This window comes from Hyperolius riggenbachi, chromosome 5 (assembly GCF_040937935.1).
Source record: "Hyperolius riggenbachi isolate aHypRig1 chromosome 5, aHypRig1.pri, whole genome shotgun sequence".
NCBI classification, from domain to species: Eukaryota; Metazoa; Chordata; class Amphibia; order Anura; family Hyperoliidae; genus Hyperolius; species Hyperolius riggenbachi.
Genome location: NC_090650.1, coordinates 414,373,363 through 414,389,473, shown reverse-complemented (window position 1 = coordinate 414,389,473; position 16,111 = coordinate 414,373,363). Strand labels below are relative to the sequence as shown.

Genomic DNA, 16,111 nt, shown 5'->3' with positions numbered 1-16,111 from the left:
TGGCTGTTGTAGGCTCCGCCCACATTTCTGATTATTCATTCCAGTCACCCAGTGGCTAATTGTGTAAAGTTTGGGAACCCTGCCATATTAAAAATGTAGTTGTTGGCACCGGCCACTTTTTCTAACCTTGACATACAGTCACTCAGTTATCAAGTTTATCAGCTTTGGGGTCCTTGGTATCAATACTTTGTATATTCCCATTGAAAAATAAACAAACATGGCTGTTTGTGGCTCCGCCCCTTTCTGAATCTGAACCCTAATCACCCAATGACTGACTGTATCAGGTTTGAGGCATTTGCTATTAACAGTATAAGAATGGTAGCAGCTTAAATATTCCCTTTGAAAATCAAAAGGTTAATTTTTATTGGCTGCTGTAGGCTCCACCCACTCTCTTGAATATTCATCCCATTCACCCAGTGACCAACTGTGCAAAGTTTGAGAACCCTGCCAGAAACAGTGTAAGAATGGCTGCAGTTTATATTTTCCTAGTGAACTTTATTATTGGCTCCGCCCACTTTTTGTAACCTTGACATACAGTCACTCAATGACCAAGTTTGTGAGCTTTCAGGTTCCTGGCATAAAAAATGTGTGAATGGAAGCAGATAATCCAGCAAGGAAATCTGATTGGCTGTTTGTGGCCCCGCCCCTTTAATGAATTTGGACCTTAGTCACCCAATGACCAACTGTACCAGGTTTGAAGCTTCTGCCACTAACAGTGTAAGAATGGCAGTAGTTTTAATATTCCTCTGAAAATCAATAGGTGAATTTTGATTGGCTGTTGTAGGCTCCACCCACTTTCTTGAATCTTAATCGCATTCACCCAGTGATCAACTGTGGCAAGTTTGAGAACCCTGCGATTAACAGTCTAAGAATGGCTGCAGTTTACATTTTTCCATTTAAAATGAACGGCTGAAATTTGATTGGCTGTGTTATGCTCCTCCCACTTTTCCTGGATTTGTAACCTCTGTCACCAAGTGATCAACTGTGCCAAGTGTGGGGACTCTGGCTTGATTACTGTGAGAATGGCAGCCTTTTACATTTTTTCCATTGACTTGAATGGGTGAAATCTGATTTGCTGTTTGTAGCTCCGCCCACGTGTGCAGGGGGGACGCGAGACCCCCAGAACATATCATCCCAGGTAGTGAGGGATCTGTATACCAAGTTTCGTTCAAATCGGTCAAGCCATTCTCGCGTGATCGCGGCACATACACACATACATACATACATCCGATTTTATATATATAGATTAGCTTTATTTCATTGTGTGACAGTCAGAATGTGTGCTGTGCTGCAGGGCTGCTGCAGCTGCTATGTGTCTGTGTGTGTGCTGTGCACAGACCAGGCCAGCTGCTGCCCAGCTATTAGCCTTAGCTAGTTACAGTATAGGTTAGGGATAATAGGGAATAGGATTACTGTGTTATTGTGTAGTTAGCACTGTAGTACTGCAGTCAGTGCTAGTAGTTGTCAGAGTAGTAGTACTACTGTGTTAGCTTACTACAGAACTGCTGTGCTGCTGAGCAGCGCCAGTGTGACAGTTAGTGTGCACTAGTGTCTTCTCCTCTGCTGTCTGTCACTTGGCACTTGGCAAGTGTCACTTAGCACGTGGCACTTGGCACATGTCACGTACCACGTGCCACATCTGGCATGCTCCTGGCACACGTTACACCTGTTGCGACTGCTGCTGCATTGCCCTGCTCCTGCTGCCTGTGCAGCTCACACCGCCAGGGTGTCACAGGCCACTGCTGCTGTGCTGATACCACCTATATTTACATAAATAGTACACTTCAGCGCGAATTCACTTGTGTCCACCACCGAAAACACCATAAAGGTAATACGCTTACCAGATTATCACAGACCTTAACTACAGGGTCTGCAATATGGCTTAATGAGGTCAGCAGCAGGTATCTTCGCAGCCGGCCTCCTCTCCAGACAAGCCGAGCAATCTAATCCTCAATTGCAGTGTTTCACCAAAAATGAGGCATGCAAAGAGACAAACGCACATCTAAGCGTATCTACAGCGATTTTAATATCATTAAAAAAACATAAAAGTTTTTAAAAAGTCACTCACATCTGGGCCCTTATGACAGGGACCCACAAGGAAAAACAGCACTTAAAACATAGGACGCCGTCCAGCCACACGTCCGCCTCGTCCGACCGGTTTCACTGTCAGAGTTTCATCAGGGACGTAGTTAAGGTAGTTAAGGTCTGTGATAATCTGGTAAGCGTATTACCTTTATGGTGTTTTCGGTGGTGGACACAAGTGAATTCGCGCTGAAGTGTACTATTTATGTTAATTGAAGACGTTTTGCTGAGACGTTGGACTTTGGCTGCGATATATGTAGTGTTCCACATGTTAAGATTTGCTTGGCTGCGCTGATATTGTTTTTTTGATTTTATTGTTGACCACCTATATTTAACCCGAAACACAATTGCTGCGTAATTTTTTGGAAGTGTCTTGGCTGAAAACTGCAATGTCCCAGTTGTGTGGTTGGACTTTGGACACAATGTGGGCTGCAAGACCGCTGTCTGGAACCTAGGCCTGATGTTAATTGACAGCCATTTTTTTTGGGGGGGGGGGGGGGGGGGGGATTTTAAGTCCCCACATCATCAATTAGTGTTTCCCTTTAAAAAATAATGATGCTATGTGCCTCATTTACCCTAAAAAACTTTTTTAAAGCAATTTAAAGGCCACTTCCGGTTTTTCTATCCAGATATCCGAATCCGGCCTGATACCCCGGATACTGAGGTCGGATTTTGAAATCGGATATTCGACCCGGATCGGATATCTGGGGATCCGGATCCGGATTTTGAAAAGGGGTATCCGAGCAGCACTGGTGAGCATCACTTGCTGCTTGGCCTGCTGCCTGATGGCGCTTACCGCGTACTAACGGTAATCCCGAAAGCCTGTTTTTGTTGGTGCATCCTCGTACTGCACTGCACCACTACCGCCAATATGCAGTGTGAAACTGGCCTTAAGCGGTACAACAAGCATGCATGTTCTAGGAATGATCGATCAGCCGTCTCTTGCTAACACCAATGTCCCTGTTAAGTCTATGTCAGCGCTCGCTGGGCGGGGCCTCGTCCGCAGTCCTTTGCTCCATTTCCGCTTTGCCCCGCTCATACGCCAGCTGCAGCTTCTGTAGCCCCCGAGCCATGAATGCCGCCTGCTCGTCCCCTCCGAACTCCACGATCCACTTCCTGAGCTCTGCGTCAGAGGAGGGCGAGACGTGGCCACTGCGTACAGACACCAGTCTGGAATGAGGGGGCGGAGCCACAACGACTGAATGGTGCAACTTTATTTCTGTAGACAGCAGATGACAAAAGGTTGCAGTTATAAAGACCCTGTAGTGACATATAGTACATATAGTGACATAAAGTACAATGCAGTAAATTATTCAGGATACTCACATTTATTGTAATCTTCCTGGTTTCAGCATCAGAAACACTTTCTATATCTATATATTGCTATATATTGAATGAAGCCCTGCCCTGCAAGCAGGGCCGAGCCTGGGCGGGTGCTGCGGGTGCAAGGCACCCAGGCGCCTGCCTCTGAGAGGCGCCGCTCGGCCCCGCTCGCCCGGCCCCGCTCTCCCCCTGTGGCCGCCGCCGCCGCTTCAAGCTCCCTCCCTCTAGCCGCCGCGTCAGACCTCGATCAGGCGGGCGGGCGCTAGGACCTAGCACGCCGCACCGATATGCGGAAGTGACATCACTTCCGCATATAGAGCGGGTGCGTCCGGCGCCCTTTTCCTGGTCGGGTCGCCCGCTGATTGAGGTCTGACTAAGGACTGCTGAAAGGTGAGGGGGGAGCGGAGGAGGGAGCGGCGGCGGCGGGGCGCGCTCCTGTCACTCACTACCTATCCTGGGCACACATACCCCCTGGCTACCTATCCTGGGCACAGATACCACCTGGCTACCTATCCTGGGCACAAATACCACCTGGCTACCTATCCTGGGCACAGATACCACCTGGCTACCTATCCTGGGCACAGATACCCCCTGGCTACCTATCCTGGGCGCACATACCCCCTGGCTACCTATCCTGGGCACAGATACCACCTGGCTACCTATCCTGGGCACAGATACCACCTGGCTACCTATCCTGGGCGCACATACCCCCAGGCTACCTATCCTGGGCACAGATACCACCTGGCTACCTATCCTGGGCACAGATACCACCTGGCTACCTATCCTGGGCGCACATACCCCCAGGCTACCTATCCTGGGCACAGATACCACCTGGCTACCTATCCTGGGCACAGATACCACCTGGCTACCTATCCTGGGCGCACATACCCCCTGGCTACCTATCCTGGGCGCACATACCCCCTGGCTACCTATCCTGGGCGCACATACCACCTGGCTACCTATCCTGGGTGCACATACCCCCAGGCTACCTATCCTGGGCACAGATACCACCTGGCTACCTATCTTGGGCACAGATACCACCTGGCTACCTATCCTGGGCGCACATACCCCCTGGCTACCTATCCTGGGCGCACATACCCCCTGGCTACCTATCCTGGGCGCACATACCCCCAGGCTACCTATCCTGGGCACAGATACCCCCAGGCTACCTATCCTGGGCACAGATACCACCTGGCTACCTATCTTGGGCGCACATACCCCCTGGCTACCTATCCTGGGCACAGATACCACCTGGCTACCTATCCTGGGCACAGATACCACCTGGCTACCTATCCTGGGCTCACATACCCCCTGGCTACCTATCCTGGGCGCACATACCCCCTGGCTACCTATCCTGGGCGCACATACCCCCAGGCTACCTATCCTGGGCACAGATACCACCTGGCTACCTATCCTGGGCGCACATACCCCCTGGCTACCTATCCTGGGCGCACATACCCCCTGGCTACCTATCCTGGGCGCACATACCCCCTGGCTACCTATCCTGGGCGCACATACCCCCTGGCTACCTATCCTGGGCGCACATACCCCCTGGCTACCTATCCTGGGCGCACATACCCCCTGGCTACCTATCCTGGGCGCATATACCCCCTGGCTACCTATCCTGGGCGCGTATACCCCCTGGCTACCTATCCTGGGCGCGTATACCCCCTGGCTACCTATCCTGGGCGCGTATACCCCCTGGCTACCTATCCTGGGCGCATATACCGCCTGGCTACCTATCCTGGGCGCATATACCCCCTGGCTACCTATCCTGGGGACATATATCCCTGGCTATATATTCTGGGGACACTGTCTGTTTGTCATTATGTGCATTTACTGGTGAAAATTTCTCTTATGTGCATTTGCTGGTGAAAAGCTGTCCTCTTATGTGCATTTGCTGGTGAAAAGCTGTCTTCTTATGTGCATTTGCTGGTGAAAAGCTGTCTTCTTATGTGCATTTGCTGGTGAAAAGCTGTCTTATTATGTGCATTTGCTGGTGAAAAGCGGTCTCTTGTTATGTGCATTTGCTGGTGAAAAGCGGTCTCTTGTTATGTGCATTTGCTGGTGAAAAGCGGTCTCTTGTTATGTACATTTGCTGGTGAAAAGCGGTCTCTTGTTATGTGCATTTGCTGGTGAAAAGCGGTCTCTTGTTATGTGCATTTGCTGGTGAAAAGCGGTCTCTTGTTATGTGCATTTGCTGGTGAAAAGCGGTCTCTTATGTGCATTTACATGGGGAAAAGCTGTCTCTTATGTGCATTTAGTGGGGAAATTTTGTCAGTAAAAATAATCTTTTGTCAGTAAATTTTTAGGTATTTGTCAGTAAAAAAATAACGTGAAAGGTTGGCAACACTGGCAGGCTGCGCGGCGCAACGGGAAAGATACAGGCAGCCCACCTCACGCTTGGGCTTGGCGGGGGGAGGAGCCTACGACAGTGAGAGTAGGGTGGCCGCAGGCAGCCATAAATACGCAGTGTGTGACTGCGTCGCACTCGCAGAGCCTCTCAGCCTGAGTCAGTCCAGAGACTAGCAGACTCGCAGGAAGCCAAAGCCAGCCAGGAGCAAGCCCATGGAAGAGGGGTAGGAATGGGGTATCACATGCATGCGGAAAGAGGTGGAAGGTGTGGGTGTGATTAGGCAGGACACTGGTGTGGTTATGTGGTTGGGCGCGGTAAATTTAACCACTCCCATAGGCGCCAGAGAAAATCTTGCACCCAGGTGCCAGGCACCCCAGGCTCGCCCCTGCCTGCAAGTTAGTCTTATTTAGCCTAGGCTTATTAGATAGGCAGAATCCTCACCCCCATGGCATTCTGGGAGATCAGGTCAGAGCCGGGACTAAGTTCTCCAGCACCCAAGGCTGAGACACCAAAGTCATACCTCCCAACATTTGGAGATAAGAAAGAGGGACACTTAAAGGGACTCCGAGCTCTAATCCGGGCTCTGCCTCTGACACGGGAGACCAGGGTTCGAATCTTGGCTCTGCCTGTTCAGTAAGCAAGTAATTCAGTAAGGAGTTCATTGGGCAAGACTCCCTAACACTGCTACTGCCTACTGAGTGCGCTCTAGTGGCTGCCTCGCAAGCGCTTTGAGTCCGACAGGAGAAAGGCGCTATACAAATACTGCCATTATTAATCAAAATAAAAAGTTTCACTTACCTTGGGCCTCCTCCAGCCCACCGTAGGCGCCGAGGTCCCCCGGCGTCCTCCTGGCTCCTCTTCGTTGGCATCCGCCCCCTGTTACTGCAGGCGCGGACCCATAACGCCGGCTGCCCTGATGACGCGAAGCGGCCGGCGCGATGACGCGGTGCGTCATTAACCAGGAAGAGCCGACCCGCCACCCGGCTGCGTGTCCCTGGTAACGGGGGGCTAGCGGACGCACACGGAGAGGATCCAGGAGGACGCCGGGGGACCTCGCCGCCTACGGTGGGCTGGAGGAGGCCCAAGGTAAGTGAAACTTTATTTTGAGAAGAGGTCAGAGTCCCTTTAAGCCACACCCCCTAACCGTGCCCTATGCACACCCCTAGTCACACATGCCATAAAGATTTCATAAGGAAAATATGTTGTTTTATAATTCCAACCAAACTGCTATGTTCTATCCTGGTTAATTTTCCTTCATATTAACACATAAAAATAAGAAATATATCAATTTAAAGGATGAGAATGTCAATGAAACACATTTTTTTCAGTAGAAAACCACATTATCACATTACATAGATCTGTACATCTGTCATGAAAGAGGGATAAATGAGGAGGACAGAGGGGCAGGACTCCCAAAGAGGAACTGTCCCTCCAAAAGACAGAGAAAGGGACAGTTGGGAGCTATGCCAAATAGGGATGCTGATTCGGATTCCGCGGAAATGCAATTTCCGAAATTCCGATCGGAAATTGCATTTCCGCATCGGAATGCGGAAATCGGTAATGCAAGTGCCGTAGGCGGATTTCCGCCAGAAATCGCGGAAATTCCACCCGACTTTAACATCGATTTTCTCAAAAACTATAAGGTCTTTTTGAAAAGTTTTTTTGCATCTTGTTCAGAAGATTCAGTTTAATAAACCCTGAAAATGGTGTTTCTAGGACTTATGGGGGGCTTTGCTATTAACCGCTAAAGTTGGCAGATTTTTACTGTAATGTAAAATGTAGAAAACCTGCATCTGCCTATTTTCTGCATTTACATTACAGTAAAAATCCGCCGACTTTAGCGGTTAATAGCAAAGCCCCCAAAAGTCCTAGAAAGACCAAAGTTTCAGGGTTTATTAAACAGAATCTTCTAAACAAGATACAAAAAAAAGTTTTCAAAAAGACCTTATAGTTTTTGAGAAAATCGATGTTAAAGTCGGGCGGAATTTCCGCAATTTCTGGCGGAGATTCCGCATTGGAATGCGGAAATTGGTAGTGGAAAGCGGAATCGGTAATTGGCAATGGCAGAATGCGGATTTACCGCGGAATTGGAAATTGACATTCCGACCATCCCTAATGCCAAAGTGCGCCCCTCCATCCCTCCCACCCCAGCCGTCACACACTGATTGCTATTAGACTAAGAGGGCTCCAAAACTAGGGGAATGCTGGGTACACACTATGAGATTTTCTGGCCGATTTACTGACGGATCGATTATCTCCAACATGTCCGATTTGCTTTCCAATCAATTTCCGAGCATTTTCCGATCAATTCCCTATTAAAGTGAAAGGAAAATGCTCAGAAATCGATCAGAAAGCAGATTGGACATGTTAGAAATAATCGATCTGACAGTAAATCGGCCAGAAAATCTCATAGTGTGTACCCAGCATTACACCTTAATCTCTAGTTATCTGGCTTGCAGTCACTGCCATGTATCCCCTTTTCTTATTTCTTTCTGCTTCATACACAATAGAGGAATGATAGCTGAGTGAGTTGTGCACCCCTCCTACACTGCGCCCTGAGGCTGGAGCCTCTATCGCCTCTGCCCGGCCCAGGTATATTTTGTACTGGATTTAGAACTCTCAGTACAGTCCCCTTGGGCAGCAGCAGCTCCCCTCTTCCATGTGTTGCTCCCCATTTGCAGCCTCTCATTTCCAAGAAGGTTTGATAATAACCAACAAAAGGTTGTTGTTTTTTTTTAATATCAGGCTATTAACCAGTTATCCACCACTGTAACGGGTATCTACGCCCCTGTGGACCTCACTGCAGCACCAGGGGTGTAAATACATGTACCGTGGTGTTTATTGCACACCCCTAGTCACACATGCCATAAAGATTTCATAAGCCGCGTCCTGGTGAATCATCTTCTGGCATCAATGAGATGCCATAGGGATTCACATCTCTTCAATACTTCCTGTGTGCCGTTCAACACACTGGACTGGGGACATCTAGTGGCCACAAATGGAAATACATGTACAAATGTTAAAGAACAAGTGACACCCATGCTAACCTAAAAATAAAAAACACATATGTAAGTAGATAAATACTACTTCTACTTACATAACAGATGTATTGCACTGTTCATGTCATGATTCCTGTGAATTTTATAAAGGGAAAGCAGAAAATCCTATTCTAGGCAGTGGCCATCTTGGTTACCTTTGAATGAAGCTAATCCTGACATCATTTCCTCCCTCACTCTTTTTTTCTCCTCTAGCTAATTGTGTATTCGTTACCCGCCCTCCGCCCCGAGTCTTCAGACACTCCCACTGAGGTCTATACTAGGAAGTGCACTGTCTTATGTCATTGGAAGGAGGGGAAATAAAGGGAAGAGGAATATATTATAGATAAAAAAAAACCCAAGCATGCAACTGTTTTGCCAGCCGATGGCAATGGCAATTAAAGAGCCAGTGCGCCTAAGGTATGTGATAACTCTAAACCATAACAGCAGAAAAAGTTTTGAAAGTTTTGAATGCAGGATTAGCATCTTTATCACTAAATATACTCAGACCAGTTGCTGTTGAAATGTGATTTTTATGGTGACAATCCCGCTTTAAAGCACAGTGCGCTCTCTCCAGTGGAGAATAGTACTAAACAGGCGCAGTACTGTTCTCCGCTAGAGAGAGCATACTGCAGTTGCACAGACTGGCCGCAGCTGACCGAAGTTACGGGACCTCGTACAGAAGACAGAGAAGGCTGAGGACGCGGCGTGGAAGCGATCCGTGCGGATGGGGCTGGAGGAAGCCCCAGGTATGTGTAAATCTTTTAATATTGTTTATCTCCGGTTTTCTTTAATGAATACACCTACAGATGTCAAATAAAAAAAATATATACAATTTAACCCCTTATTTCCCCCTCCTGTCTGTATATTTATAGTTATTGCTAAAAAAAAAAAAAAAAAAAAAAAAAAAAAAAGGGACAGCATAAAAATATAAAATAGTTACCTAAGGGACTCAGCTTTTTTAATATTTACATTATTAGGGTATATCACTATTACGTTTGCAAATTAGGGCTCGTAATTATTGTTATAGTATAAAGAAAATTAAACGGAAAAAATACACCTCTATTTCCAAATTAAATATTGTCATCATACATTGTACTAGAGACACAATTTAAACTTTGTAATAACTGGGACAAATGGGCAAATAAAACGTGACAGCTTTATCTATCACAGCACATTTTATTTTAAAACTATAATGGCTGAAAACTGAGAAATGAAAAAAAAAATGTTTTTTTTCTTATTACTCCCTTAGCAAAAAGTACCACCCAAAGAAAGCCTGATTCGTGGTGAAAAAAGCAATGTATAGATCATTTTGGTGTCATATGTGGCGAAAAAGTTATTGGCTAATTAATGGCAGGCTCCTATTTTATACAGCAGGGAGAGGTGGCAGTGCTTCCCAAGACAGGATGCATCTGAATGATCAGCAGCATAGATGTGCAGAGCCTCAATTTTAGGCAGGGTACACAACTTGCATTAAAAACAGATGCACCAAAATTAACATAATGGGAGATGTTAGCTTCCAAAAACAGTTTGCATGCAGAATGTTCCGTACTAGACCCTTCCACCATCCTTCATGGAAGGTCTGCATTTGCCTCTAGGAGGCTCTGCATGCCTCTGTTGGTAGTCATTTCAGATGCACACTCTTTGCAAATTGAGCCCTCTGTATCTCAGAATGTTACATCAGCATTTATAATGTACCTGTGCGTCCGCCACTGTGGGAGGAGCTGTGTGACGGTGGGGAACTCTGCTCACTTCTGCTGGAGACCATTCTGCTGGAACCTGGAAGCTAAAAAATATTGTTTAAAAATTTACAGTTACAGTCTCAACATCTCTAATGGTTTGTACTCACAAGCCAATATTTACTTTGGATTGTATGCTGATCGGAAGTGAATTTGATTTATCGGTTGTTAAGTGATCAGATGTGGGAGTATATAACAGCTGGTGACCACGCACAGGTCATGTCATGGGATGTGCAGACAATCTAACGATATAACGTGACAGACACAGGAAATCTCTCTGAAGCTAGACATACACGGATCGATTTTGGTCTGAGATGCAGGGGTGCTCGGATACCCCTTTTCAAAATCCGGATTGACCCGGATCCGGGTACCCAGATATCTGGATCCAGATTGGATATCCGGATCCGACCTTTTGGGTATCCGAATAGAATCGGATATCCGACCCCAGTATCCTGGGTATCCGGCCAAATTTGGATATCTGGATAGAAAAACCAGAAGTGGCCTTTAAATTTCTTTAAAACGTTTTTTTTAGGGTAAATGATGCATGTAGCATCATTATTTTTTTAAAGGGAAATACTGATTGATGATGTGGAGACTTAAAATCCCCACGCCCCCCCCCCCCCCCCCAAAAAAAATGGCTGTTAATTAACATCAGGCCTAGGTTCCAGACAGCGGTCGGGTCGTGTAGCCCACATTGGGTCCAAAGTCCAACTGCACAACTGGAACATGGCAGTTTTCAGCCCAGACACCTCCAAAAAAATATTACGCAGCAATTGTGTTTTGGGTTACATATAGGTGGTATCAGCACAGCAGCAGTGGCCTGTGGCACCCTGGCGGTGGGAGCAGCAAAGGCAGGGCAATGCAGCAACAGGTGTAACGTCTGCCAGGAGCATGCCGGGCATGGCACTTGGCAGTGGCACGTGGCATTTGGCACTTTGCACTTGCCACCTGCCACGTGCAAAGTGCCACGTGCCAAGTGCAAAGTGCCACGTGCCAAGTGACAAGGGCCACGTGCCAAGTGACAAGGGCCACGTGCCAAGTGCCACGTGCCGAGTGACAGTCAGACAGCAGAGGGGAAGACACTAACTGTCACATTGGCACTGTTTCAGCAGCACAGCAGTTCTGTAGTAAGCTAGTACTACTACTCTAACAACTACTAGCACTGACTACAGTACTAACTACACAATAACACTGTAATCCTATTGAGGGGCGTAACTAGAAATCACTGGGCCCCCCTGCGAAAATTTGGATGCCACCCCCCCCCCCCCTCACCATAAAATAATCGTAATGCACCAGAAATTCATGGTAAAGTGGGCAGCATTTCACCGTAAAATAATTGTAAAGTGGGCAGCATATCACCAGAAATTAATCGTTAAGTGGGTAAAATGGGCAGCATTTCACCATAAAATAATCGTAAAGTGGCCAGCGTTCACCAGAAAATTGTACAGTGGGCAGCAGTCATCAGAAAATCGCAATGTGGGCAGCATTTACTAGAACATCGTACAGTGGGCAGCATTCACTAGAACATCGTACAGTGGGCAGCAGTCACCAGAAAATTGCAATGTGGGCAGCATTCACTAGAACATCGTACAGTGGGCAGCAGTCACCAGAAAATCGCAATGTGGGCAGTGTTCACCAGAAAATCGTACAGTGGACATCAGGTACCAGAAAATAATATAGTGGGCAGCAGTCAACAGAAAATCGCAACGTGGGCAGCGTTCACCAGAAAATCGTACAGTGGGCAGCAGTCACCAGAAAAATCGCAATGTGGGCAGCAGGCACCAGAAAATCGCAATGTGGGCAGCAGTCACCAGAAAATCGCAACGTGAGCAGCAGGCACCAGAGAATCGCAATGTGGGCAGCAGTCAACAGAAAATAGTACAGTGGGCAGCACCTGTAAAGAAAAACAACAAAAAAAAAACAATTCACTCATCTGCCTGGCAAAAGTCTCCTCTCCTGGCCTCAGATCCCCCGATGATCCTCCTGCACATCTCCCACGCTGACAGGCAGAGTGCAGGGCAGGGCTACGACAAGATGGCTCCCGAAGCCCTGTACTGGAGACACAAATAGTCTCCAGAGCAGGGCTTTGGCAGCCATCTTGCCGTAGCCCTGCTCTGCCTCCCGGGAGACAGACTGCGGCTGCGGGGAATGAACTGGCCCAGCGGCCAGTTCCACACCTGGCTGGGGGGTCCTAGCATCGGGCAGGCGGCAGCGCTCCCCCCCACCCCGCACATAGCTGGCGAGTCCTGGAGGGGCCCCTGCAGCTGAGGTGGTCGCATCCCCGGTGGTTACCCTATACTGTAGCTAAGGCTAGCTGGCCAGCAGGCAGCACCTGGCCTGGTCTGCAAACCTGCAGCACGCACTCTGACTGTCAGACAATGAAATTATCAATGATAGTTAAGGGGTTAATCACTAAACAGCTTTAGGTTTATCACTGTATACAGCACTTGCTAGGCAAGCAGCACTGGAGCATGTCTCTCAGTGAGCATTCACAATCTAGGACGATATTTCTCATCACGGCAGCCCTCCTTATTGTACAGGGGGGCCTGGCCAGGGTTCCTTTCTGTAATTGGGTGCCACGGCTTAGGCTGGGAGCCCTCCGATTGGCTAAATGAGGTCAGGTGGGGCTGGCCAGGGTTCATTTCTGTGATTTGGTTGCTAGGGCTTCTGCTGGGAGCCCTCTGATTGGCTCAATGATGTCATATCCTTAGTAACAGTATCTCAATTGTCGGATTTCTGCGGATATCCGGATTGCCTGCAAACTATCTGCAGATAGCTATCTGGATTTCCACAGAAATCCGGTATCTGAATTCGAATCGGATAGCTGAAAAAAGGTCGGATATCCGGGTTACCCGGATATCCGGAATCCGGATGAGCACCACTGCTGATATGCCAAGCCCATCAATCCATTAATGATTGGCTTGTGATTATTTTCTACACAACACAGTAAAGCCCCCTTTTACACTTGGCCAGTTTCTTTGCATTGGGTTACCCTTTCTGCACACAGGGTAACAGCAATGAAAGTCTATGGGGCCTAGCACACTTACCGTGTTGCACTGTGATGGAAGTGTCCGATTCACCGCTGACCTGCCTCAATGTCAACATCGCTTTACCACCAAATGCATGTAAGTCAATGCGGAAACGTTAAATGTGTTGGCGGTGGTGCACTTGTGCGGAATGATGCAAATACGATGGGGAACCAGGTAATCCCAGTGAGAGGGGCTTAAAGAGGAACTCCAGTGAAAATAATGTAATAAAAAAGTGCTTCATTTTTACAATAATTACGTATAAATGATTTAGTCAGTGTTTGCCCATTGTAGAATATTTTAAATCCCTGATTTACATTCTGACATTTATTACATGGTGACATTTTACTGCTGGCAGGTAATGTAGCTGCTGCTTGCTTTTTTGTCAGTTGGAAACAGCTGTACACAGCTATTTCCCACAATGCAGCAAGGTTCACAGACAGGAAACTGCCAGGAGTACCACGGTCCTCAGAGTTTCTTGTGGGAGGGGTTTCACCACAATATCAGTCATACAGCGCCCCCTGATGGTCTGTTTGTGAAAAGGAATAGATTTCTCATGTAAAAGGGAGTATCAGCTACTGATTGGGATAAAGTTCAATTCTTGGTCGGAGTTTCTCTTTAACAATATACCCTGCAAGGGATGCAGCTGCAGGGGGGCCTGTGAAAAAATTGCTGTGATTTCGGTATAGCGTACGCGAAAATGCAGCGATTTTTCTGCGATTTTAATGAAAGTGAATGGAAGCGATTTAATCAATCACATAACACTCAAAAAAGCGCTTCTGGTGTGAATGGGCCCTTAGGGATCCTAAAGAGTCTTCCCCTTCCTCCTCAGCAGAGGGATCCAGCGATGGCTCCCCTGAAAACCCCCTTGTCGCATCATGATATCAGCTTCCCCTTGGGCTCCAGTGGAGATAGCCGAGCCCGATCGGGTCCGTTCTACTGCACAGTCATAGACGACTCGCGCCTGTGCAGCAGAACGGACCCCATTGGATTTGGCTATTTCCGGCGGGTCCTGAATGTGTAGACGCTCGTGTGCCTGCGGGCAGCGGCGCCTGCTCTTGTTTTTGTTTTGATTCGTCCTTGTGTGACATCGCTGCATCGGGCTCCGGGAGGAGGACGGAGGAAGCCTCATTAGGATCCAGAGGCTTCCCCCTCCCAAGGTAAGTATCATTTTTTTTAATTATTATCTTATCTTAGGTATCTTTTAAACGATGAGGCTTTCTTCAGGATGGCTCAATTGTGGCAGACTTTTGGTTTGTGTTAATATGTAGGCACAGATGCTCTGGCACCCTAGACTTCACCCTCCTGCACCACAAGTGTGTTGGCTGGCCCAGCTGTCACTTCTCCCTTACTTCCCTTGCCTGTCATAGGTAGGTACAGGTGCCCCTTAGTATTAGGTAGCCAGAAGTACCCTCAATATTAAGTAACTAGCTAATACTCGGGGTGCCCCCAAGTATTAGGTAGTAGAGCTGCCCCTGACTGAAGGGAGATCTCATCAGTGGAATGCAGAGACCCGGGTGAGTAACCTCTCATTTACACTCTCATCAGGACTCTGCATAGGGAAGGAGGGAGGGAGTTACTAGGGGGAGGGGAGTGAGCTGCCTTTCCATTATCAGGCCTCTGTAGGCACGTACCTGTGCGACGTGCATAATGGTAAATCAGGCCCTGGGCGGAGAGAGGCAGAGATCCGCAAGGCGATTCACACGCATGGAGGCCGAGCTGCAGCTGAAAGCTCTGCCTCCCTGGGCACTAAAATCCACGACTAAGGAAGTCGTGGATTTTGCACAGGGGATTTGGGGGTATAAACCCTTCGTTTTACCGCAGGGATGCGGCGGTTTAGCACTAGCTATAGTGCTTAACATTAATAAAAGTTAAAAATGTGAATTTAGACTTGAGTCTCTTTAAGTGGTTAATTGGTTTTCTGAATTTATATTTAAAAAAAAAAAAACTCTCTCTCAGGCCTGGAACCCACTGAAATCAGCAAACGCAAAACGCAACCGCTAGCTTTTTGTCTGAGCGGTTTGCAAGCAGATTCATGCACGTTTTTGGTCGTGTTTTGCAACATTGTATTTCTTTGCCCAGCGGGTGCGTAGCGTTTTGCGTTTTGATCCTGATTGGTCCTGTGAATTATTTTTCATTTTGTTACAATGTGCTGAACCGTAAAACGCTAGCAAAACCGCTCAGTTTAGGTTTTGCTGACCGTTTCTGCTAGCGTTTCAATACTTTACATTGAAGCGCTAACGCTCCCAAAATGCTGCAGGTCCTGCGTTTGCGTTTCTGGGAAACGCAAACGCTCCTGTGGAAGTTGCCCCATCCATTAACATTAGCCAAGCGTTTTGGCAAACTGCTAGCGTATCGCAGTGCTGGCAAAACGCTGCCAAAAGCGCTCCAGTGGGTTCCAGCCCTAATTCGTACTTTGCTAAGTTTCAGTGCATTACATTTTGCGTGCTATACGGATTTCTTTGTTTTTATAGTGAAATTATGTTTTTGCATTGGTCATATTGCAAGGCTCTCCTCCTCCATTGCTATGAAAACCAGCAGAGGTCACTG

At 47.7% G+C, this 16,111-nt stretch overlaps 1 protein-coding gene and 1 long non-coding RNA gene across 2 annotated transcripts in view; one reads left to right on the top strand and one right to left on the bottom strand.

The window, feature by feature from the left end:
- The window catches only part of LOC137519167 (uncharacterized), a 145,840-nt gene that overhangs the window by 70,758 nt on the left and 58,971 nt on the right, over nt 1-16,111 (top strand). The window lies entirely within an intron of this gene.
- Nucleotides 2,575-16,111, bottom strand: part of LOC137519166 (uncharacterized) — a 29,224-nt gene continuing 15,687 nt past the window's right edge. The window contains exons 4-5 of the mRNA XM_068237979.1: nt 10,495-10,582; nt 2,575-3,301 (exon numbers count right to left, since the gene is read on the bottom strand). Coding sequence (XP_068094080.1) covers nt 3,057-3,301; nt 10,495-10,582 — 333 coding nt within the window. The 3' untranslated portion in view covers nt 2,575-3,056. The remainder of the gene's footprint in view (nt 3,302-10,494; nt 10,583-16,111) is intronic.